Consider the following 27,260-nt stretch of genomic DNA (forward strand, 5'->3'; position numbering starts at 1 on the left):
TAACAACATTATTTAATTTTTGGAGTGAACTACCACTTTAATTTGTGATATTTTGAATCTGAGGACAGTAATGAAAATTAGCAATATTTATTTTTACACTTTATTTTAATAAATACCAATAATGTTATATAATGTGTGCAAAATTTACAAGTACAAACAAATCTTTGAACTATTTTGTTTTGTGATTCTAAAGTGATTCACCGCAAACGCTACTAAAGTTAGAAAGGTATAAAACTTTAGAGACGGTGCCTAAATTTTCAAATATTAACCGTCCACCGTCAAACCAACTTTGTGTAACTAATGTACAAACGTTTCTAAATTCGACTGTATATAAAGTCTGAAACACATGTCTTCAAAAACACAGAATTTACTTAACATGTTACTTCTAAACAACGATATTTAACAAGATACGTTACCGTTCTTGCCTTTTTCCAACGATCCAGTCAGCGTGCATTGTGAAGAGATTTCGCACACGTTCCTCCATAATTATCTCAAGTAATTTAGCATTTCAAACGCATGTAACCTACGTGATGTTTCATCAGTACATTCTGAAAATGAACGAGTATTTTACCTGACTTAAAAGTAAATAAAAATCTGACATACAGAGGCCATGAAGGTACATATTTCATTGTTGGATGGATCCGCCCCAAATTACAGCGTGAAATGATTGACATTCACAGCCTCCAATTAACGCAAGCGGGTTGGCATCCAGCGTTTTGGTACCCGTGAGACCAGAGGTTATTTTTTAACGCAATTATTATAAACATTCCTGTTTTTTATAGAATTTTGATTGCCTAGCTAACAGTCATATGGTGTTACCCAATCTCAGTCTGCATGATCAATTCTGTTCCTTTTGATAGGATATAAAAAACTATCAAAAGGAACAATTTATGCAGCGGGTTTAATTTTATTTCATTTAAATTCCAAATGTTCTTAGCATGCAAGTGGAGTTTTGGCTAAAAAGTTGTCAATTATTTTAAAAAACTGTCATTTTAACCTGCTGTTACTGGCAAACTGTTGCCAAATTATTGAAACTGACAATTTGTAGTTGACAAATAGTACTATAAAAAATCGAGTTTTCTTCCCTAATTATTTGTAAAGTTTAATTGAGTGATTTTGTAATTTTGTTCAATTAAATTAAATTCTATGTTCCTCACAATGTTCTTGGCAATATTTTAAAAAACGTAGGCTTTGAACAGTTCTGCACTTTCATATACTGTTTAAGTCCAAATTATTAGCCCTCTTGATTTATATATATATATATATATATATATATATATATATATATATATATATATATATATATATATATATATATATATATATATATATATATATATATATATATATATATATATTTCCCAAATGATGTTTAACAGAGCATGGCATTTTTTTACAGTATTTCTTATATATTTTTTTACCTTCTGGAGAAAGTCTTATTAGTTTTAGTTTGTCTACAATAAAAGCAGTTTTTAATTAAAAAAATAAATATAAAACCAAAAACCATTTTAAGGTCCATATTATTAGCCCCCTTAAGCAATATTTATTTTTTGATAGTCTACAGACCAAACCACTGTTGTACTATGATTTGCCTAGCCTAACTAATTAACCTAATTAATTAGTTATTAAAACTACTATGTTTAGAAATGTGTTGATAAATCTTCTTTCAGAAGACAATCTTCTAAACAGAAATTGGACAAAAAATATACAGGGGGACTTATAAATGGAGGGCTAACTTCAGCCGTATCTGTATTGTATTGAAATGTGCATTTCCTTGTGCGATCATGTCATTCATCACTATCATTGGGGGAACATCCTGTCCAATCTTCTGTTCTTGGATTTGTTATTTGAAATAGTCTGTCATTAATCGCTTCAGATTCTTCCCTCTGTTTTAACGTTCCACATTCTAAAGCTAAACTGAGCCCACAAGAATACTGTAGACAATTTTCATGTTCCTTTATGTAAATTATTTTTCCTTTGAGAAAAATGGTTTGACAAGCAATAAGTTTGACAATAAAATGAAATCAATTAAATGTATTAAATTAAAAAAGGATATTACACATAAAAATAATAAATATGAAATGGTCAGCCAATTATTCAATAAATTGTATTCAAAAGTTGACTAAAATGACCTTCAAACAATAGATATTGACTATCTAATGAAACATACTACAAACAAACTTATTCTGAATAAACACTTCCATACAGTTCACTGTTGTGCTCGAGTGGCTCCTCGGAGTGGATGAATCTAATGTGTGTCTAATGGACTGTCAATAACCACACCACTGTGGTGCTTTGGTTTCCAATCATAGATTCTACATTTTGAAAGTACTGTATGACCCAAATCAGAATTTTCATCAGAAAATGTTATCTGAACAAGTATTTGCCAACTTTTTTCTGACCAGTTGGGAAAAAAATAATTGAAATTGACTTAACTGGAAAAAAAGATAATATTATACATTTAAAAGAAATTTACAAGAGTCAATATTCAAAGATCAATCAATAATTTTATCAAAATCTTAGAAAGTTGACTAAAATGGCCTTCATGGGTAAAAAAAAAACAAATAGATGTGTTTTGATAGTTTTTAAACAAATCCTGACTAACTAATAAAACAAAACACTTTTCTGGCTTTAAAACACATACTGTCACCGAGTTAAGCTGTAGCCATATTTTCCTATTTTTTTCTTTACTTGAAGTTCTTTTAAAACATCAGCCATAAGTGCTAAACTTGTTAATGGTGATGTTTAGCCATGATATAAAAAGGTGCCTTTAATTTAATACCAGTGTCCCACATTAGGTTACTAGGTGTAGCTGGATAGATGTGTTTAGTGACATCATTATGACTGGATCTCAGTAAAGCCTGACACACAAAAGCATTTCCCCCCACATCTGCACTTCTATTGTGTTTTCACAGGAAACCCCATTTCAAAAGCTACACCAGTGGACCTAAAGTGGACCCCATTCAACAACAACAAAAAAATAAGTTCAGGTACACACGGTGTGTTTTTATTTCATTTTCCCCACATTCACATGCTTATACAGTGTAGTGAGAATCAATGCATTACAGTATGATACTATAAAATTCATAAACAAACATACTGTAGCACATTCAATAATGTTAAATTCGTGTAGTAAAGTTGAAATTTAATTTATGCATTATTTGTAAAACAAATAAAATTCTGCTCAACCACCACTTTGAAATTGGAAAGGTACATTATATAAATGAGCATATTTTAACTATTAAATTGTAAATATAATTAACAGTAAATACAGGGTATTTGCAGGAATCCTAAAGGGAATTTCAATACCTTTTTAAGACTTTTTAAAGACCTTCTCAGAATATTTTAAGACCTCATCACCACTTCAAGTTCTAATCAGTATCAAACCTTTAACTTAAACAGTTGTTAATAAACAGTTGAAGTTAAATAAAGCAATGGAGCACAACCATGCAACAGAACTCAGATAAGCTCAGGAGAAACAAAGGTTAAAAGAATAAATTACGTGATTGTTTTCAGTGACAGGCTTCAGCCACTGTTTAAACTCGTCTTTCTCCAACCAGGAGTACACAAACTTACATTTTTCGCTACACGTGGAGAGCGTCACATCAGCTTCCTGCATTTGTTGCAAATTACGTGACATCACCCGGATGGAGGAGCTTGGCCAGACGTGCCCCAGCCCGAACCAATCGCATGCATCGAGCACTCTGTTGTTAATATTAGGAGGAAAATAAATATATAATAATGCTTTCTTGGAGTCAAACACTTGGACAAACACTTCAAAATTAAAGACCTCGTAAAAACACAATTAAGACTTTCTAATACCTTTTAATGGCCTTAATTTTCTCATAAATTGCAGACACCCTGAAATAGTTTTACTGTTAAATTAAGTTCTTTTTTTATCATGAAGCTGTTCACATCAATCAAACAGTCAATAAATATACAAACGTTTAAGTAATACTTAAGTAAGCATCACTTACTGTATATGCAATATCTCAGGTCACTGAAACGGACCATTTAAAAAGACTCATCCTGAAATTGTCAAAACGTTGTTGTTGTTGTTTTTTAATTAATCACTTTCTGCTGTCCATTTGCCTGCTTTAGTTTGTCTGATAAACATGGGTTTGTAAACTATGGATACTGTTGGCTCTGTGACAAATTGTTTTTGCTCCTCTATTTGAATGAAATGCATCCACCAAATGCATAAATGGACTATTGTTACCACATCCGAAAAATCTCTTTCCATACAAACTCATCCAGTAAATGTATACCGTGATCTTCATATTAATGACATTCATTTATCGTTCTTCTGTAAGGTCCAGGGTTTCTGTTAACCTGAGAACTTGTGCTTGTGCTCCATTAATCCCTGTATGTTTCTGCACACCGTGCTCCCACAGAAGACATTGTGGGACCATGAGAAGTCAACTATCAGTCACTGCTTCTGCTATCCACTTCAAGTAGTGCTGGCTTCCATCATCAATGGAAAAAGTGATGATTTCTGGGATGTCATATGGGTGGATGGCTCTGAGGGGACACAAAGGAAATGAAGGTAACATTTCAACAGTACTCGAAATTCTGATTCCTAATCTGAAGACTAAAAATTGCACATTGAAGTAGCTAGTTTGGCAATTGTGTGGAGACACTGCTCGCTGCAGAGCCATTTGAGCTCCAGCAAGGGGGAACTTGAGCTTGAGCTCCTCCTCCTGCAAGCTGTTTTATTGCGTACACCCACCCCACCCTAACCCCAACCCCCAGTGACATCACTCGTAGAAGAAGTGCAAGGAAGGAGGAGCTGGAGCTCAAGCTCCCCCTTGCTGGAGCTCAGCTCTGCCCAAGTGGCTCTGCAGTGAGCACCACTTAATTATGTGGCATTAAAAGGCACTGATGGGACCCTTGTTAGTAATTTTATTATTTCTTATAGTCACTTTAGTAGTGTTTTTGCACAATGATGAGTTTTTTTGGTAAAAGCAAAAAAATAAGAATGGCTGTTATTGTATAAATAACATGCTGTGTAGATTCTAGGTACATTGTTTGAACATGCTAATTCTATAAGCACAATAAATAACTTGGTGTAACATGCAACAAGGAAACTGTAAAATTAAGTTCAATTTAATTCAATTAATTTGTCTTTCTATAGCGCTTTTACAATGTAGATTGTGTCAAAGCAGCTTAACGTAGAAGTTTTAGTAAATTGAAACTGTCCGTCCAGTTTTCGAGAGTTGAAGTTCAGTTTAGTTCAGTTCAGTGTGGTTTAATTTTCACTGCTGACTATGCAAACACTAAAGAGCAAATCCATTAATGTGCATCTCCGCAAGTCCCAAAACCAAGCAAGCCAGTGGCGAGGAACAAAACTTCACCAATTGACGAAAGTGAAGGGGAAAAAACCCTAGAGAGAAACCAGGCTCAGTTGGGGTTGACCATTTCTCCTCTGGCCAAACTATTACCCAAATCACTTCACTGAAATGCTCTGTACAGTAGTCAACATTTGAAGTGGATCATCACCTTTGATCAAAGGTGTCCTAAAACTATCCTACCACACCTATTCTTTTTTTCAAAAACAATTTTGAAAAACTTTTTTAATCCACTTCAAAACTTGACTACTGTATAAGGAATTTGTTCATGTTTAACAAACATTAGCCAATGGTAAATGTTTACATACTGTACATCATAGGTTGTGCACTCTAAAATTACAGTAACAATATCATTTGTTTTTTAATTAACATACTCTTTGACAAAAACACAAGTGAATTTCTCTTAAACATCAATAATGAAGCAACCAATAAATCAATAGCCCCTTTCACACATACAGATCTTCTAAAAATTACTGGGAATTTTCTGGAAAGAGATATCATGTGAACAGGACCTTTTAGAAAATACCAGTAAATTTGTTCTGCCAATTTTCCAGAAAGAGAAGTTTAAACATTACCGGTAATTTCACGGAATGCTGCTCTGTCTGAATGCAGAAGGAAAATTGCTTCCAAAAAAAAGCATGTACATGTTTAGAACGTGCTGATGTGAGATGTTTGAATCCTTTTCCAGACACATTTGGTTGCTGCTTGTTAGTCAGACAGTTAGTCAGTTTCTATGTTACTTCTTAGTGCCAAGGGTGGAAAATATTATTGATAAAATTCTTATAATAAGCCCTGTGATTTTAGCTGCATTCAGCTATGTGATGCGCATAGATGTAATGGAGTGCTTTGGTGGGTCAGATTTTGATAAAATATAGGTAGTCTATCATTTCAAAGAGCATTTTACAAGCGCACTCTCAAATGTTCATCTTGACATGTGAATGTGTTCATATCTTTTTATCAAAGTTGTTCACAATACTTTTCCACAGAATTTGTAACATAGTCAAATGTGTAAACAAAGCGTTTTTTTTAGCTGCGGATAGCACTTCTGCCTCAGATGGTAGATCTTATCACATTCCTATTAAGTATTTTGGTTCGTCTCTGGGACAAAAGCAGCTGCATGAATGATAAAGTTTCAAATTAAAGTGAAACCATCAAGAAAAATCTTCCATGTTTACAAATATAAGTGCAGCCGTTTAGAGGTCATTTCTGGTTAATGTCAGAATTTACCAGTATTTTAAAATGGATGTGTAAATGGTCCAGAACGTCCTTGCCTGTGTGCACAGTGTTTCATTTATGGTAATTTACCGTTAAAGCTGTTCCAGACATTTTCTGGATTTTTAACAGCATTACTGTAAGAAATGGACTTATGACGTGGTGTGTAGTGGCATATATGAGCTATGCATCGATAGATTTCTCTTCAGTGTTTGGACTTTTAGCAGTGAATAACTACACCAAACTAAACCGAACTAAACTGAACTCTGAAAACTGGACTGACACAGTTTCAATTTACTTGAAATTCTATGTTTAGCTGCTTTGACGCAATCTACATTGTAAAAGTGCTATACAAATAAAGAATTGAATAGGTGTCTTTTACTAGTCACTTATAAGTGCAGTATTTAGTTGAACAACTCTAATGTCTGATCCCAGAAAACAGCATTGACCTTTTGCGCCAAACCAGCGGTGCCCAAACCTGCAGAGTTTAGCTGCTTCAACACACATGCCAGGAGCTTTCTAGTATATCTAGTAAGAGCTTGATTATCTGGTTCAGGTGTGTCTAATTAGGGTTGAAGCTTAAAGCCAAATTCAAGATACGGTTGAAAGATGAGGAATGTCCACTTGCGGCATTTGATTTAGAGCTGCTTACAGCTTATTATTATTACTTTTATTTGCAGCTTTTATATTTCCATTAAAACATCAGATTTTTTGTCGGTTTTTGTTGACTGACCTTGCAAAGACATTCTCTATTCAAGAACATCATAAACCTGAACTGAAACAAATGTAAAAATGATTTATTTTTCAGCTTTAGGGTTTATAACAAGTGTTTTTGCAAACCTTTTTGGACAGCATTCAGTTTTCTACAGTTCAATTTTTTTTAACGTTATTATCAGCTAAAATAATATTTGCCAATAAAAAAAGCTGTAAAAATGAAGGTTGAAAAGTTCAAGACCCCAAACCTTTCTACAATAGTGTCCAATTATGTTGTTACTGAAAGCTCAGAGAACTCAGTTTAACAGCAGAAATTCTGGTCTTCAACACAAGGCATTCAGAAACTGGCTCAATTCTTCACATCCTCCAGGTGTGTAAATTGAAGTTTCAACTGAAATAGCCAGTTTCAATACCACAGCTGGAGTCTCGAAACTTCTTGCTACCTCAAAGTGTTCATGTGCACCACAGGCTCGACTAGTCATTAAATCATTCAGGCTCTTTGAAAGCTCTGAGAAAAAGTTGTCCTGGATTTTTAAGTCAGACACGTATATAAATAGTTTTCTACATTCAGTTATCCATACTGCCGTATTTCTGTCTTGGCATTTAACCTGCGACTTATATTAATGGATATGCTCTGGCTTTAGTCCTTATTCATCTTTTCACAACAACCCTTAAACGTATGCACGGTAAATGTCATTTCACCAGCTTAAATGTGGCACAAAAGGAGGATTTTGTTAGATTCAGATGACATCCTTCATACTAAGATGCTCTGTTGTCATGGAAACTTTTATACCAATGTATAAGCCTTCATACAGCATTTGCTCAACTTGTTTGACAGCAAAATCGTGTCTATACTGAGTTGATTACGATTTGATTATTGACCCTTGACCTTGACCAATGATGCATTCATATTTAACAGTGTAGACAAGTCTACTGAAACATTAAAACTGAAGTCCAAAAGTGTTGTTTTGATCAACATCTTTGTAATTTTGCATTACATTTCAATGTCTGAGTTAAACTGCGTTTTAACTGAGCTACTGTGAGGCTTTGGTTTGCAATTACAGATTCTACATTTTGGAAGTATTGCATGACCCAGATCATCAGAAAACATGATCTGAACAAGTAACACATCTAATATTTTTTTCTGACTAGCTGAAAATAAAGAAAAAAACAAAAAAAGAAGCATTAAATCTCATATTAAACCTCAAATTATTATTACTGTTATACTTCGTTCTCAGTTATTGTAAACAAGATAAGAATTATGTGAACATCTGTGTTTAGTGTGTATTACAGTAAATACCAGTACCACTCAAATTAGAACACATTATTGTAGCTTTACCATCGTCAATCAGGCTAAGGTAGGGAGATTTGAACTATAGAAGCCCTATCATACGCATATCATACCCTATCATACATGTTTGGCGCGATTTGTTGCTATTTTCAGACCAACGAAACCCTAATTTTCATGTTTTGTGCCACGTTGTATAAATAGCAAATCTATTTTCGCTACTTTGTGGACTCATGGGTGTTCCGGTCTATAAAGGAGGTGTGTTAAGGTGGATTGTTGGGGTGTTGCTATTCTGAGGAAGTAAAATAGAATGCGCCGTTAACCAAGTAAAAGCTGGTCTAAAGTCCAGTGCCGAGTGCGTAAGTGCGTTATGGGACATAAGAATAGGTAGTGTGTTTGGATAGAACTCAACTTTTGACCACACTTCATTATTATAGTTCATTTATTTGTTTGCTGGAAATTAGCACTGAATTTTAAAATAGTTTTGAAACAAATATTTGCACTTAAACTAAATTAAATATGTAGGCTAATGAACATCTTCAGTGGAGCACGTACAACACCGTTTCCTTATCCATGAACGTAAAGGAGTAAAGAAAAGCATAAAAGTAAAGAGAAAGTAAAGAGGCTGAATGGAGGAGGCTCGTTCTTTATCCTCGTTAAACAAACCATCTGCAGCGCTGTTTTCTCACTAGTGAAGCATTCAGTTTTTCCACTTACAAGTCCGCCATTGTGAATAGCAAATGTACCATGGCGTGACGCAACTGACTCTTAAAGGGAATGGGAGATGAGACTTTGATTGGCTTATTCTCAAAACACACCCATAACTCATTAAGAGAATAAACACAACCCTGTTAGACCGTCCGCCGAGGCACAGAGCGTGTTTTTCCGTCCTTAAAATAGCAAAGTGGATTCGGACACGCCCTTAATGGTTTTGCGCCATGCGCTTTAGACTTTGCACCTATATTGTTAAAATAGAGCCCAAAATGTTTATGTACTTGCTCAAAGATTGATAGTTTTTGGCCAAAAAAGAAGGTATGGATCACAGCTTCTTTAAAAAAAAAAAAGGAGGAACTATTTATGTGAGTTTTGTGCAGATCTCTAAGGTAATAATACCGTTTTTAAACAATGGTGAAAAGAAACATACTTACATGATATAAGTCATAAGTCTCTGCACAAGAGATGTTTTTGTCCTCACAAGCTGAAAATAAAAAAACATAAGATACATAGTTACAACAATTAATGACAGAGAACAGTTGCATTCACTGTAACTAATCTGAAATTGTGAAGAAATATAGAAAAACATACCAGCAGGATTTCTGTGGCATCTCTAATCTCACCTTTCCAGTAATACCTGAAATTGATAAAAAGTTAAAAACAATGTGAAGTAAATGTAGTATTAAATGATTGCAGTCATTTATTTACTTTAATCTTACAGAAAAACATTTTTAAAAATGTTCACCTGAAATTAAAAAAATTGATTCAGAGTCAGTTTTTTTAGAAATGAAATGATTGTCCTAAATTACCTAAACAGTCAGTTAATCATTTATATACAGTGTTGCTAATAATTACACTTCAGCTGTAGTGTTTTGGCTTCAAGGGTTTAGAGTGGGTGAAAGGTTAAACTAGCTGGTCTTACATAGTGGCAGTACGAGGAAAAATATTCACACATGCTGCCAACCTTTTCTCCATGATGATTCTAACAAAACAAAAACATGAAGAGATAGACATAAATTAGCTTCTCTGTATTTGCATACAATTACATCATGAGTCAAAGGCAAAATGTGCACACATGCCTCATCTGAATGTAGGTTTAATATCGTACTGTATATACACAGGAACAAAACCACTTTGAATAGATTTAGATTTCTCAGCTGCTGTTAATACGATTGCTTCACTCAATGCCTTACTAGATTGTAGACTGTACAAAAATTTTTACTAATCAAAAGCACATTACATTTTAATGAATTTCACATTAAATCGTGGTGTGGTGTGGTGTTGTAAATGATTTTTTTCTCAGTTTCTAGGAAGAAATTAGTAAATTGCAAACATTCTACATTACAGCATTACTGAAAGCCTTAACAGTATTACTATTTTACATTCCATACAGCATCATATAGGCTTTAAAACATATACTGTACAATATTTCAAGTGGACTTGACAATGTTCAAATAAGACCTGTTTCTGACCCAAATTAGGTTATGACAGCAACATTTCATACCATAATGCTTAAAAACACACAAGGTTAATATTTAAACAACCATAGTTAGAAAGACAGACTGGTAGATAGATAGAGAGAGCACTAACATAAAATTGAACAAAACTAGCTCTTATTAACAACTTTTTCTACTTTTTCAGTTGTTTAGCTACTTACTTAGCTACTACTTAATATACTACCTTGTGTATTCCTTTGTACTCCCTTACTCAGTCAATAGACTCATGCAGGATTCTTCCAACCTTGGCAAGGCATCATTTGGTACCCCTGACCTCAAGTCTGCAATCCCAAAAGATTTCAATTTTTGTTTGCACAATGCCCATATTCCCCATTCATGCATTTTTACAGAAACAGGATGGATTCCTGGTGGTTCTGAACCTATTGGAATTCCAGGTGGCATGGCTCTCCCGAACTTCAAGAACCGCTCTACTCTGATGAGCTTAGAGGTCTAGAGGGCAGTCTTATGATTTAACAAATTTAACAACTGTTAAGTGCTTATTAACGAGAGATTAATGAGAAAATAAATCATAATGCATAAGAGTAAATATGGAGGCTGAGGCAGAGATACTCTACAACAAGGGTTCTCAAAATAAAAAAATAGAAAAACAAACAGAGATCAAATTTTAATTAAATGAGAAAAAAAAAACAAGTGCAATTATATCTCTTTTTGTTCCTGCTGAAACATTAAAAAGCATAACAAGAGGGAATAAGATGCTTAAGAAAAGAAAACTTAATTAAAACAAACATATAAATACAAATATCCAATCAATCAAACGATACTTCAGTGATAATGTTTTTTTGTGACTAATATAAAATCAGTGGTTGCAGCAAGCTCTTTTGACAGAAGGTCAAACTCAGCTTTTTTTATGGATAGATCTATCATAAAAGCAGAGGTTATTATTCAGTTGAATGTAGATGTTTAACCCATCTGTTGGCATGTATGATTTTTTTTTAAGTTTTCTATCCAGAAAAATGCAAAGATGTTAAAAAAAGGTTTAGGTCAATTAATACTCATTTGATATGTGCATTTTAAGCCTTATTTCTCAGTTTGACACTGATAAATCTTTGCATTGTCATTCTGAAAGATAAGTCTTTCAACATTAAAAGATAAAAATAATTAAGCACTTCAAACACACAGGCCAGAAACACTTTAGTCCCTGCAATAAATATTTGCTTTCTCAAAACAGTTACTTTGCCAGGCAGTGTATATAACACACACATTTATAACCACCCCTGGCGTAGAGTACACCTGAAAAACGAACATTACACTAGGTGCAGGTCAAGGTGCAACTGATTACATAATCTGATGAATAAAATAATGTTCTGTAATGTAATGTTCTTTAGAAGAGTGTGCTTTTTTATTCTATTAAACTGTCATAATGACATTATATAACAAGTGGCATAAGTGCTTTTTGTCATTTTAGGTACTAGGTGTTGCACAGTTTGTACAAGTTTGTCGACCAATTCGCTGACACCTCAGAACTTTGATCTCGGACAATGTGCCTTATGGGTTGCTCACATGACGTTGTGGTAGTACTCATCTAAGGTGCTGCATGGGTAGCTGCTGTCCAGCCATTTGTCTTCCACCGCTCACTGATGCCAGAAAATGTGTGGACATTCCTCACATTGCTTGTGCATTGTTCACAGTGGCCATAGTGAGACAAACCACCAGCAGCTACAACAGTGGTGACTGGGCAATGTGTAACAAGACACAGTTTTTCACAAACTTCTGCATAAAAGCCTCTGTAGCCAATGGCTCAGCTGGGTTCCCATATTAACACCATGCCACTACCAACAACGAATGAAATGGGGTCAAGATGTTTGAGCTTGAACCCTAGATTATTGACAGAAAGCGGTCTATTTTGATCAAACACCATTTGTGTTGCATCACATTGACAGACTTGTGCAGATATTCCAACATAAATTGCCAACTGAGGCTTTGACACTTGGATGTAATGTTATTCAGGATAGACAGTGGGAGATGTTTTCAGGGACACTTCAGGCTCCAGCATCCCAAAAGCAAACCCAGCTAAGCTACGATAGCACGTGCACTCATTCATGGAAAATATGTTCTCTGCCAGTGGCGGCCATTACCAGCAGGATAATTTGCCATCTTTCAATGTTCACATTATTTGAAGAACATGCTGGTGAATTTCTGTTAATGTCTTGGCCTCCAAATTTCCCTGACATGAACTTGATCAGACATTTGTGGTTAGACTTGGAAAAGTGTGTTACTGTTACATCATGCCATTATGATTCCAGACAACAGAGACCTGTTGCCAGCTCACTGAATCAACATCTTGCCATGTGGTAGCTGTTTTGTGGACTAAATGAGGCTATTAGATAGATGGTCATAATGCAATGGCTCATCTTTCTCTTATACAGTCATCGGCCACTTTATTAGGTACACCTGTCCACATTTCTAATCAGCCAATCACATGGCAGCAACTCAATGCATTTAGGCATGTAGACATGGTCAAGACAATCTGCTGCAGTTCAAACAGAGCATCAGAATGGGGAAGAAAGGTGATTTAAGTGACTTTGAACGTGGCATGGTTGTTGGTGCCAGACGGGCTGATACGAGTATTTCAGAAACTGCTGATCTACTGGGATTTTCATGCACAACCATCTCTAGGGTTTACAGAGAATGGTCCGAAATAGAGAAAATATCCAGAGAGCAGCGGATCTGTGGGCGTAAATGGCTTGTTTAGGTCAGGGGTGAATGGCCAGACTGGTTTGAGCTGATAGAAAGTCAACAGGAACTCAAATAACCACTCGCTACAACTGAGGTATGCAGAAGAGCATCTCTGAACACACAACACGTCCAACCTTGAGGCGGATGGGCAACAGCAGCAGAAGACCACACCGGCTGCCACTCCTGTCAGCTAAGAACAGGGAACTGAGGCTACAATTCGCACAGGCTCACCAAAATTGGACAATAGAAGATTGGAAATACGTTGCCTGGTCTGATGAGTCTCGATTTCTACTGGGACATTCGGATGGTAGGGTCAGAATTTGGCGTCAACAATATGATACATGGGTCCAACCCAGTACTAGTAAGGTGTACTATACCTAATAAGGTGGCCGGTGAGTGCATGTATGTGTGTGTTACTAAACCGAGCCTAGCCCTGTTGTAGCATCGCCACTGATGAGCCATGATATGCAGCCGATAAGCACACAAATAGAGCTTGGGTTATTTCAAGTAGATTTCAAGTAGATTCCGGATTCCAAGAATGAAACGCCAATGTTTACTTTGTGGAAGAGACATATTGGCGTTTCATTCTTGGAATCCGCATAAGAATTAAAAACAGATCCGGTAGCAGATATGGCCTGTTGAGGAACCCATGACTCTTTGTGAGTCACTTTAAAGGAAATTCGAAATTGAACTTGTTAAACATGTTTCTTTGTTTTGTTTTGTTCTAGTTCATGTTAGCTTTTATTTTGGGGGTTAACATTTATTATTGTTTATTTGTTCAGGATTTTTTTTTTCATGTTCTATTTCTAAATATTCTTAAGAATAAAATAGTCTGTGTTCTTTGAAATATTTAAATTAGAACTGTAAAATTCTCAATGCATCATGGGACAAATGTGAGTTTTTTTACAATAATATCTCAGTCAATATAAACACGGCTAGACTGCAGTTAATACTATATTTTATAATTACAGTACATGTTGTATTATTTATGACGACAACGACTTGAGGTAAGATCAATAAGGTCAAGAAACTTTTTGTTGACACAAACCACAGAGCATTTAATCACAAAGTACATCAGCAGCAAAAATATTTAATCAGATAAAGCATTTTACCACACTAAGTAAGTTGTCAGAAAGCAAAGGCTATTATATGCACAGACATTAGGCTATCATTCCATTCCAATTACATATTTCTGCTGTATTCAGTTGTCACTAAACAAGCTAAGGCACACAACATTACATTTTTGTTGCTGATAGTTTTGCTATCAACAAAATCACATTTGCAGTGCAACCATTAAGCAGTGAAGTACTTGCTTAAATTTTCTAATGGTGGTGAAGAAGCTGCCCGCACTGAGAAGAAGGAAGTAAAAAACAAAATCTCTATCTGTCTTGAGATATATTTACAAGTACAGAATACATTGATTGTAGCGCAACTGGTTATCACAACAAGCCCTTATCATGGCTAAAGGAAAATGATGTAACTTAGTATGTACTATAAAGCTTATCATTATTTCTGAATAATTCATTCTTGAGTGGCTTAATGAATAACTTAGAATGTGTACTTTACCTTCCAATGTCTCTGGCAGTTTGTTCAGTAGGACAGTTGACAAGCAGCAGTGAATGATATCCTGACACATATTTTCCTGTGAAAGCAGAGTAAATCTGAACCCCTAATGTCCTCAGAACAGGGTATAGGGCGAGCGTCACTACTAGAAGCTACAGACAAAAAAGAGAGGAGGAGAAAGAGAATTGACAGCATTAATTCAGTTATGATGTAATCTAATATCATAAAATGTCTAGAATGTATGAAAATAATGCATTTTTCCAGTTATCCTTCAAGTCAGTATGAATAAAACCTGAAATAACCCAAGCTCTACTTTAAGGGTCAGCTGTTGAGTGAATTTGTGCGTGTGTGTATTTGTAAAGTTGGCTTCAAAAATACAATACAGGTCATTTTCTTATTTTTTAATTCATTCATTCATCTTCTTTTTCGGCTTAGTCCCTTTGTTAATCTGGGGTTAACATAGCAGAATGAACCAGCAACTTATCCAGCATATGTTTTACAAGAAGGTTGCTGGTTCGAGTCCTGGCTAGGCCAGTTGGCATTTCTGTGTGGTATTTGCATGTTCTCTCCGTGTTCACATGGGATTCCTCTGGGTGTTCAAGTTTCCCCCACAACTGAAAGACATGCGCTATAGGTGAATTGGGTAAATAAAATTGGCCATAGTGTATTAGTGTGTATAAATGCGAGAGTGTATTGGTGTTTCCCAGTACTGCGTTGCAGCTGGATGGGCATCCACTGTGTAAAACATATGCCAAATAGTTGGCTGTTCATTCCACTGTGGCGACTGGTGATAAATAAAGGACTAAGCCGAAGAAAAATGAATGAATGAACTCTACAGTTGGGTTGGCCTATACAGTATGTTACCAAAGTTTAATTTGAATCAGTTGTGATATATTATTCAAATATTCAAATAAATGTGAATCTTTCCTTTTTTTTCAGTATATGGACCAGAATAAGAAAACAATATGAATTTACACAAAAACAGCCCTCATACAGACAAAAGGGACTTTGCAAGTATGGGAACAATTCTCAACTTGAGCCATTAATGTGAGGATCGTAAAGCACACATCAGCTGATTTTGAGGAATTACTGCTGAATGCACAACCACAAAGCCACACAAGGAATTAAACATACATTATTGTGTTCGATAGGAAAAGAACAGTGAGGGATTATCCTACGATGACCTGATAACAGATTATATTTGCCACAAGAATGCAGTGTGCTCAGCTCATTGAGAAAGAACCCTTGCTATTTAGTTGAGAACTTTACTGCACTCTTGAGGAAAAACAGTTTTAACTCAAATTAACAACATGGTTATATTGTAGTTAAATCATCGTTCACAATTATATACAAAATTATACATATTCAATGTATCAGAAAACGTGATTACTTCGCTTTTACAATTACATAGCCATTGTTAATATATGTAAGGGGGTATATTATTGGTACTACTATAGTCATTAAATAAAGTATATTAAAAGTACATTAAAAGTATATTAATTAATATTTATTTTACAAATAAAAAAACGCTGGAAAGAAAATAGAAACCATCACAGAATTGTAATTTTAATACATACATTACAAATTGCATTGGTTTTAATAAAAACAGTAATGTTGTTTGGGTCTCTACTGGTATTTTTTGCTTCCCATTGGCTCCTGATTGAGAATGTCCCAAAAACGCATTAGAAACCATTAAAATGTAAGTTTTGATGGTTAAAGTGTAATGTTTTAAAATGTTTTAAATGTTGTTTGTGGAGTAAATCGTTAGAACTTCTCTCATAGTTTCTACCAGTTTTCAACAGTGAATGATGGGCTGAAACACAACCCAAACAGAACAAACCCCGCAGACTCAATTCTTTTCAGAAATTCTCCAAAGTTCCTGGTTTCTTAATAGCTTGCAAATCATTAACTCGCAAGCTATTTTGGTGCTCAAAAGCAGTTCTTCAAGTTTACTCGGTTTTAAAGGCAAAGTAACGTGAATCACTTTTAAGCATGTCTGCTGTGTTCTACTTGCCAAACACGTGCAGCTCAAGTCCCTCAGTATAAATGTCACGTATCTAGAGGAATAAAACTGGATTTACCACGCAGAAGACCACAAATCCTGATCGAGGGACAGCAGAAGACATGATGTCCTTGCGATACCGCTGATAAAAGTAATCCGGTTTGTTGTCTTGCATAATTATTTCACGGCAGTAAGTTACATTGCGGGTGAGGTCTGTAGGCTTCAGTGCGCAACTTTTAGTTCAGCTCGCCAGGTGTTCGCCGTCCGCCAGGTTCATCTCACTCAACCCATCAGAGTCCACGTCGGACAGTTTGGACAGTCTGGTCTTGTCCCAAAGCTGCAGCGTGTGGCGCTTGATGCTCATTGACTGACGTTCGTATCCGGATACGGGAGCTTCCAATCACGAGCGGTGCGCGAGTCTCATCATAAGAGGATTGGAAACCTAATAAACTAAAGTGCTGCCTCTGACTCTTTGCAGTTTGTTATGGACTACAGCCGCACGAATGCTTTATTTCAGCTTTTTAGAGGTTAAATGTTCTTGTAGCCTAGCGTGGGGGCAAACATAGTCTCTCCTCCTTTTTGTAGTTCGATAAACTTGGTTGGTTAACAAGCTGAGACATTCGGGTCCACCCAGTAATATAAAAATAGCTATGAAGATACCGTAGTTATTATAGGCAATTGAGAGGCAATTTGACGGCAAACGTTCTACGCATAGGCGTTATTCATTCATAATAGTGAGTGATTGATCGCCGTATACATCATATAGAAGGATGGGATAAAGTAAATAAAGTGGTTTGAGAATGTGTAACCTGCTGTGAGTCTCCTTCATGAAACACTACAAGTCTAGACTAGAGGTCTAAAAAAAGACCTCCACTAGAGGTCGCTGCTATTTCTCAAGAGAATTTAATTTTAGTCCAAATGAAACGGGAGTCATCGTTCGCCGTCATGTTTTCCAAAAATAAGATGTTCTCTTGGCTACTCTTGAAAACATTTGTAATTAAATGTTCAAGATTAAACTGAAAATCTGATGTCAGGTGGTGTAGACTTAAAAAAGACACCAACTTATTAATTTATTTATTTTCTTTTCAGCTTAGTCCCTTTATTAATCAGGTCAATGAACAGCCAACTTATCCAGCATATGTTTTACGCAGCGGATACCCTTCCAGCTGCAACCCATCACTGGGAAACATCCATACATACTCATTCACGCACATACAGACAATTTAGCCCAATTCACCTATACAGCATGTCTTTGGACTGTGGGGGAAACCGGAGTACCTGGAGGAAACCCACGTGAACATGGGGAGAACATGCAAACTCCACACAGAAATGCCAAGTGACCCAGCCGAGACTCGAACCAGCAACCTTCTTGCTGTGAGGCAAACGTGCTACCCAATGTGCCACCGTGCAGCCCAAAACAACAACTCATTAATACTAAATGAACCCTCCCATAAAGCCAAGGCCTTGAATGGTCTAGCACAGGAGTGCCCAAACCTTTTCTTATGAAGGGCCAAAATCCAAGCTTAATTGAGAGCTGTGGGCTGAAAGTAAATATAGCAAACAGTATTACATTAAACTTGCCATGAGTAGTTTCCTAATTTATTTCATATCTATAAATTAAAAGAAAAAAAATACATATTTAAAATCGTATTTAATAATGCATTCTAATATTTTGAAAAAAGTGTATATTATTTTACCAAACTTTTTACACTAGTCATGCTGAATATGCCTTTGCCTTGATTTGCATGCTGTTGCCTTCTACTTTGTCCTTATTCGTTAAGTGACAGTATGTACATTTTTAGAAAAAATCTGATTCATTTACACACTTTAATTTCAGTTTGCTTTTTTGTAGCTGAACAATAAAACAAACTAATAAAAGGTTACTTTAAATAGAAATGAGAATCTGTTAAAGTCATTCCCCAACCCATCCCAATATTTTTTCCTCTGGCGAGCCAAATCAAAAGATATAAAGGGCCAACTTTGGCTCGCGGGCCCTAGTTTGGGCATCTCTGGTCTAGCTCCACAATATTTATCTGAGCTTTTAATCTCATACTTCTAGACGTGTTTTACATTCGTCTGATGCTGGTCTTTGAACTGCTTAGTCAATGTGGCTAAAAAAATCTATGCACCTAAATTGGGGAACTCTTTACCCTCTGATATTCGCAATGCAGAATCCCTGAGTTGTTTTAAAATAATCTCTTAAAACTTACTTTTTAGGGTAGCTTTTATTTGATTTTATTGGACTTTTATATGATTTTTAGATCTATTATTATTATTATTATTATTTTATTTTTATTATTTTATTATTACTTTTTTGCATTCATCCTTGTGTCTTTTACTGCTGAACATTTTGTCTGTAAAGAGCCTTGAGATGCTACTTTTAAAGGTGCTATATAAAAATAAAGTTGTTTATTATTATTAGTAGTAGTAGTAATAGTAGTAGTAGTAGTAGTATGAAGTCTGATAACAAGTTTTCAGCACTGGACTCAAATTGACCTCACCACTTAAAACATATAGACACATGCAGTATATATTTGTGTGTCAAGTAGTAAATGTCTTTTGTTGAAAGCAAATTTCTCATTAAATAAGCTAAAATAAGTTAAAGGTTGAATGGAGTCAAATTGACTTCTTGGATAATACAAGGGTTGATTATTAAATAACACATTAATAAATAAAATTTTATAAAAAATAACATGCACAAAGATGTGTTGGATAAACTAGGCCATTACAATTACATGAAAAACAGACCTACACTTAAATCAATGAATGAAAGAGAGAGAAAGAGATAGTTAAATGCAATTGTTTAAAATGCACATCTTAAACACATTTTACAAGATACTTTGTTCATCAGACTGAAAGATGGAAAATATTTGACGCCTACGTATCTATTATTGGAATTTGTTTTCAACAGGTTCATACACACCCCTAAAACCACTAACCCAGATATCATTCATTGGACTCCCTCCATCTTTACAACAGCAGGTTTACAGCCACACATTTATCCAACAAATCATATAACACATTTTGTGTGTGTGTGTGTGTGTGTGTGTGTGTGCGTGCGTGCGTGCGTGCGTGCGTGCGTGCGTGCGTGCGTGCGTGCGTGTGTGTGTGTGTGTGTGTAGCAGAAAATAAATGCAATTAAAAAAAAGTAAAAAAAAGTTACAGAACACTTTTATATTTGAGTTATATTGAGTTACACTTCTATAGTTATCAAAACCTTTTTTATCCAATAGCAAACACCCTTATAGTGTAATTAAGAATATATCTAAAGTCTAAAGTTTTGTCAGTGCAGTCAATTGATAATAATAAAATAAATTTTTCCAACATGAACATTCCCCCCCCATAAATTAGTTTGTGTGTGACACAAAATTAAAATTTTAGCTAACTAGCAAACAGGCTCAGCGTAGAATAAATCCAAAGTGTGCAGTTTCATCAGTGCAGACAATTCATCAAAATAAATGATAATTAAAAATAAGTAACATTTTTAAAAAATACATAATAATAACTATTTTTTCCAATTTCCAAAACAAATTATTTGTGAATGAAAAAGAAAAGTAATTTTAAATTAGTTAATGGTTAAACTATCAAGCTGTCTCGGTGTACCTGAGAATAGATGTAAAGTTTTATCTTTGCGTAACAAGAGGCGGAATCACATTGACAGTTAGACTATGAACAGCCACAAGCACCACCAGTCATTCTGATGTGGTCAACATGAAGCTTTCTATCGTCACTCTCAGTAAGTGATCTCTCCTCATATTTCATCTTTAAATATGCATATTTAATGTACATAAGTAGATTTTGTTTAGTGTAGTCTGTAATGTGTGATGTGTTCTTCTTTAAGCATGTGTTTGTTTTATTTTATCCTTTTGTTTATTCTATCATTTACATCTGTGGGGATGTAGTTGCACTGAGTTGCATTTACTGGACGGTCTGTGGAAAACTGGTGGAGCTGGTGGTCAAACCTGGAGATAATGCGACTCTACACTGTGACCGTGAGAATTTTGGACAGGACATTCAGTGGTTCAAGATCTGCTCTTTTCAAATCCAGCCACTTCTGGTCATCTCTGCTTACAACAGCCTGACAGAGCCCATCCCACGGTTCCATGTGCTATCTAACAATAGGCCTACTTCCAATTCCTATGATTTATTGATCAAGAACATCACTGAAGCAGACCTGTGCCTGTATTATTGTTCAAGTGAGGTAGAAAAGATTATGGACGAAAATGGAAAAATCTCGGAGAAGAAGGTTTACCACAATGGTGATATGTTTACAAAGCTCACATTTACTACACCTGGTAAGCTTGTTTCAATCCATACACACTCATTCACACACATACTGTACACTACAGCCAATTTAGCTTACCCAATTCACTTATCCCACATATTTTTGCACTTGTGGGGGAAACCGGAGCACCCGGAGGAAACCCACACGAACACAGGGAGAACATGCAAACTCCACACAGAAATGCCAATTGACCCAGTCGAGGCTCAAACCAGGGACCTTCTTGCTGTGAGGCAATTGTGCTACTCACTGCGCCACCGTGCTGCCCTATAATAATAACAAAAATACACAAAATAAATGAAAATAATAAGTAAATAAATAAATAAATAAATGAAAGCAAAATATAAAATCAAATTCTAACTATAAATAAAATCGTGGTGGGAACTTTGGGTTGCAAGAAAAAATTTATAAATAAAAATAAAGTGAACAAAGATTTTTGGGGAACACAAAAAATTTGCAAGATTACACAAAAGTATTACGAGAGAACGCAAAACATCTTTGCAAGGGAATGCAAAAGTATTGCGAGGGATTACAAAACTTAGCAAGAGAACGCAAAAACTTAAAAAAAAAATTTTTTTTTCTCCAACCCAGTTTTTTTTCCCACCACCACGTCCCTTGATGGAGGGATGAAGTAATAACAGTGCTTATTAAAATTCTACATTTTCAGCACCATTATTGTAAAAACTTGGTCACCTTTTACTCTTAGAAATAATAGTACCTTTTCAAAAGGAACTATACTTACTCTCAGGGCCGTTTATATCAAAGTTTTTCTTTAGCCGTACAATCTTGGTGTTTCGTAACATCTAATTTTTACGAGGTGGGTCGTTAGCCCAATGCTCAACCCCCAACCTGGAGGACCAGGACATACACACATTAGCCGGACCATGTTGGTGTTTTGTAACATCTAATTTTTACGAGGCTGGTCGTTAGCCCAACACTCAACCCCCAACCTGGAGGGCCTGCAATACTGTAGACACATACACTATGGCCAGTTTAGCTTACTCAATTCACCCTTAGCTTTGGACCTTTCAAAAGAAACTATTCAGGTACTAATATGTACCCTTCATGAACAAACTGGACATTTTGAAAAGGTGCTGCCCCAGCTTTTGTACTTATTTGTGTTGAGTTTGAGTAGAGAAGTTTGTGATTTAGTTTTTAATGTCAATGATAGAGGTGGATTATAAAGAGCCAGTGATTTTGCAAGAGAATGGAAGAGACAAATTACTTTTACAGTTTATAGATGCTAATACTTGAGTAATAGAAATCATATTTCTTTCCCTTCAGATGACTCGCTGCAACACAATGTCTGTCTTTATTATTCACAAATTTCATTTAACAGATGTAAGAACCTATGTGCTTTCCTTAGTAGTCTGTGAAAAAATTTTACATTAGAACGGGGGAACACACTTAGATATTCAAAATATATGTTGAGTTTTCACAGGAAGCAAAGCACTGATGTTTCAATTCAGTTCAGTTCAGTTAAATTCAATTCAATTCAATTCAATTCAATTCAATTCAATTCAATTCAATTCAATGTTGAATTAATTGTTAAATGGAAAAGGAAAAAGACATCCAACATAAATGTTATCTAAAGAGAAATAAAGGTTTGTGATTCTGTGACAGAAAAGTGTGCACGGAGTGTTATACGCTCTATTGTACATGTAAATATACAGTGCTCAGCATAATTGAGTACACCCCATTTTGAAAATTAATATGTGTATCAATTTCTCAGTGAATTTAGGCAATGTATTTTGGTGCATTTAAACGAAACACATAATAAACAGATATATTTATTAAAATAATATTTTAGTCACCAAACATATTTAGAAATTGAAAGATAATACAATTAAATTCAAGCTAAATATTGCAAAAAAAAAGACAGCCTACAAAATTTCAACAAAATTTTTCTATATATATATATATATATATATATATATATATATATATATATATATATATATATATATATATATATATATATATATATATATATATAGTTATATTTGTTTCTCTTGATTCTTCCTCTTTTTTAAATTTGCATTTAATATTTTTCTATAACATAAATTTGGGTGTACTAGTTTTTGGACCTTCATATTAAGTTTTTTGTTAGATAAGCTCCAGATTTGGCTTCAGTCGTGACTAATCTAATGTATATGCAAAAATATAATATTGTATAGCTTCCTGATAAAAATATTTAAAAGATAGATTTGTGAGGGGTGTACTTATATATGCTGAGCACTGTAGCTATCAGTGAGTCAACTGAATGAATTAAAATAGTAAAAAAGTGTAATATTATCAAGCGGTCAATAATGAACGTTATTTCCTCAGTGTTGACCTCAGACAGTCCTCAGGAGTCTGTGCGTGACTGTTGGCATTACCGGCTGATGCTGCTAACACTGTGTCCTTTGTCTTCTCTTCTCTTTGCCATTTTGGCTCTATGTGTCTACATCTGCTGCTGCAAGACAGGTGAGATCTGAAAACACTGTTTCTGTTTTAAACATAGTAGTTGGGTAAAATCAACAATATGCCTTGTGTTTGAAGGATTAGTTCCCTTCAATAATAATAATAATAATAATAATAATAATAATAATAATAAAAATCCTGAGTTTACTCACCCCTTCCTATCATGTTTTTGTTTAGTCAGTACAGTTGGAAAAAATGAATATTTTTAAGGAAAACATTCCAGGATTTCTATTAGAATAGTAGACTTCTATGATTGATGCTGAATAGTTCTAAACTGCAGTTTGCAATGCATAAATGTCAATAAAAATCAATAAATAAATGTATTACAGAGTGAAACAATCTGCAGTCTCCTTAAAAAATACAAAAAAATTAAACTTATATTTTTAATACAAAGCTTGACTAGCTCTGGGGTATACAGACGTCTGCATTAAGTAATGTTTAGTAAATTTTAAAAACATTTTCATTCTTCGTGTAAACTAATCCTTGAGCACATTTTAATTAATTAAATATTTTTGTTTACTGTTCACAGTTGTGAAGGAGCCTGAAGGTCATCAAAGCAGCTCTGACATGCAAAGACAACTGAATCCGGAACAGGTAAACACAGCACACAAATATGCAGAGAAGTCTCTTCTGATCACCACTTGCATTTATGTGATCAGAAATATTTTATTTGCTTCTGTGTCAATGGTGTAACTGGACTAATCATTGTGATTCTATTTTATTGTATGTCATTTGACTAATTTTGCTGTGTTGGTGAGCCAAAGACCAACACAAAGTTTTCAATAAGTTATACAAAAAGTTATAAAAATACTGTGAAAACAGTAATAATTTAAAAACGATTTGTTATTTAATTTTATATTGCCAATATATTTTATTTATCACACTCTAAAATATTATGGCATGTATTAAAATGTGTATTTTAAATTTAATTTTAAAAACAACCCAAAATTGGGTTTGTCCATATTTGACCCAACATTGAATTAAACAACCCAGCATTTTTAGACTCTATGTAATTTATTCATATGACTCCAAGTTGAATTTTGGTGTATAATGTATTACCATTCTTTAAAACAACAGCAACTTTTATTCAATTAACAGTTTCCTTAAAGAATGAAGCATGGAAATGTTTAACACTAATAACAATAGCCATACTATTAATTGAGCACCAATAATAATTAAAAACATTGATAACGGTACACAAGCACAGAATGATTTTTAAATTCACATTATTTTTCTATACTAATATTCAAATAAAATGACACAATATTACTGTTTTTATTAAATGTTAGATAAAAAGAGACTTAAATCATCATCAACATCATTTAACTTATACTCTACGTTGCACAATGCATTAGTCCCCATATCTTATATACAGTTGTGCTCTTTGTGATCATACAAAATGCATGTTGCATGCATGCATGTTTATTTTGCACTGTGCTGACTGACTGAGTATAGTACAGTACAGTAATTAACAAAACAACCTCATAGCTGAAATGATTAAAATAACCCCCTTCAAAAGTTTACACACCCTTGGTTTTCAATACTATGTGTGGTTTACTCAAGTGTTTTTCTGCTTTGTGACTGTATAATTGTGAGATCCATCTTTTTACATTAAGGCTGATCGAGGGACTCAATTATTAAAAAGGTTTAAACCCTCACTGATGCTCCAGAAGGAAACATGAAACATTAAGAGCCAGGGGCTGAAAACCTTTAGATTCTGAAGATCAAGGTAAATTGCACTTAATTTGGCTTCCTGGAAACATGCAAGTATTTTCTGTTATTTCTGAAGGGCAATACTAAATGGAAAACAATGATATTTCAACACAATAAGAAAAAATTGGACATCTTTATGATGTTTAAAAGTTTTCCTGTTAAACATACCATAAGTTTAACAGTTTAGAACAAAAAAGACTAATAAACAAACATCACAAAGCAATAAATAAATAAATAAATAAATAATAATAATAATAATAATAAAACACTCGTAGATCATCAGGAAACCACACAGTATTGAAAACCAAGGTCATGTTAACTTTTTTAATAATTTCAGCTTTTTGTTTTGTGAACTATAAATTTTTTTAATGTTAAATATCCAGCCTGATCTCACGAAGAAACATAACTTATTTAGGTTTTGACTGTGCACTCTCAGAAATGAAGGTACGTGAGCTGTCACTGTCACCTTTTCAAAAGGTACACATTTGTAAATAAAAGGTCCATATTAATATCTCAAGGGTACATACCTAAAAAGTACAAAAATGTTGTTGTTAAATTTTTTGTTTTGTACTAATATATAATTTTGAGGTACCAATATGGAAAAAGGTTTTTATTTTGAAAAGGTACCACCCCAGTGACAGCTCACGCACCTTTATTTCTGAGAGTGTGCATGGCTAATTCGAGTTCAGTTGTGTGAAAATGTACAGAATGTCACTCCTTTGAAAATTTTAAAAAGGAGGTGTAACACCACACTCCACCTCAAAACACAACCGTCAATGGGACATGAGCAAATTCTGCTAACATGTACAAATAAGATCACACAAATTCATATAAATTAGTCACTAAATCAAAAAGTCACAAATTGGAGTGATATTAGTTAGGACAGTTCTTAATAATACATTAATTTTTGTTAAAATTATTCACATTCACACAGATTCTTAAAGGGGTATGTAAACTTTGGAGCACAACAATATATAATATAATATAATATAATATAATATAATATAATATAATATAATATAATACAATATAATACAATATAATATAATATAATATAATATAATATAATATAATATAATATAATATAATATAATATAATATAATATAAGCCTAAACTAAATTTCTGTATATTTCATGATCTATCAAAATTGTGGTGTTATATATAAAACTTTTCTTTAACTTTCTTCTGCCAAATCTAATGGCAATCAAACATCATTGTGGAGCTTCTGGTGTTTCACAGTCTGTTTTATACAAAATGACACAATGTTTCCACAGGATGCCAGTACAGAAATCTATTACGCATCACTAAACCACCCCAAGCGAGGAGGCAAACATCCCCAAGCAAAAAAGCAAAAGATCAACCGTCTGCAAAGCTCAGACTTCAGTGTTTATGATGGTATCAGAATGCAAAACTAGATAAGTCAACTGGTTTGGCCAAAATAAACTCCACCAGGGAGAACAGTTTTATCAAAACTATTAGTTATTATTGGTTATCTTAGTTTTTACAGTTACCTACACAATGAATAAACTACTGTACGGTAGTATATACACATATACCTGCTGTAAAACATAGTGCAACTGATAATATATTGATAAAGGGATTGATAAAGTGATATCCGAGCAACAGGGACATTAATGCTAAGGACAAAATACAGTTTAGCAGTCATTTAATTAATTATAAAATATTCCAAAGATTCCTTTAATAGGATTTATTCACTTATCTGTCAGAGTATTAGTTTTTTTATGATGATATTAACAAACTGTAATC

The 27,260-nt window shown here is 34.3% G+C and overlaps 2 protein-coding genes across 4 annotated transcripts; one reads left to right on the forward strand and one right to left on the reverse strand.

Annotated features, from left to right (window-relative positions):
• Positions 1-2,985: 2,985 nt before the first annotated feature.
• On the reverse strand, positions 2,986-17,574 carry zgc:63972 (protein CutA homolog). 3 transcript variants are annotated; one of them, XM_056458056.1, is made up of 6 exons: positions 17,114-17,574; positions 15,036-15,184; positions 10,241-10,258; positions 9,868-9,913; positions 9,711-9,760; positions 2,986-4,521 (listed from the first exon to the last, which is right to left on the reverse strand). In XM_056458056.1, exons 1-6 carry the CDS (start codon positions 17,207-17,209, stop codon positions 4,419-4,421), a joined length of 462 nt encoding a protein of 153 aa, XP_056314031.1. In that variant the 5' UTR covers positions 17,210-17,574; the 3' UTR covers positions 2,986-4,418. The 3 variants fall into 3 exon arrangements, with proteins under 3 accessions (XP_056314031.1, XP_056314030.1, XP_056314032.1); XM_056458055.1 differs by having other exon boundaries at positions 10,199-10,258; positions 17,114-17,570; XM_056458057.1 differs by lacking the exon at positions 10,241-10,258 and having other exon boundaries at positions 17,114-17,573.
• A 3,115-nt stretch (positions 17,575-20,689) lies between these two features.
• LOC130228525 (uncharacterized) lies at positions 20,690-27,179 on the forward strand. Its single transcript, XM_056456957.1, has 5 exons — positions 20,690-20,770; positions 20,937-21,329; positions 23,645-23,782; positions 24,309-24,373; positions 26,768-27,179. Exons 1-5 carry the CDS (start codon positions 20,746-20,748, stop codon positions 26,906-26,908), a joined length of 762 nt encoding a protein of 253 aa, XP_056312932.1. The 5' UTR covers positions 20,690-20,745; the 3' UTR covers positions 26,909-27,179.
• Positions 27,180-27,260: the final 81 nt, after the last annotated feature.

Source organism: Danio aesculapii, chromosome 5 (assembly GCF_903798145.1).
Source record: "Danio aesculapii chromosome 5, fDanAes4.1, whole genome shotgun sequence".
In the NCBI taxonomy this organism is placed as follows: Eukaryota; Metazoa; Chordata; class Actinopteri; order Cypriniformes; family Danionidae; genus Danio; species Danio aesculapii.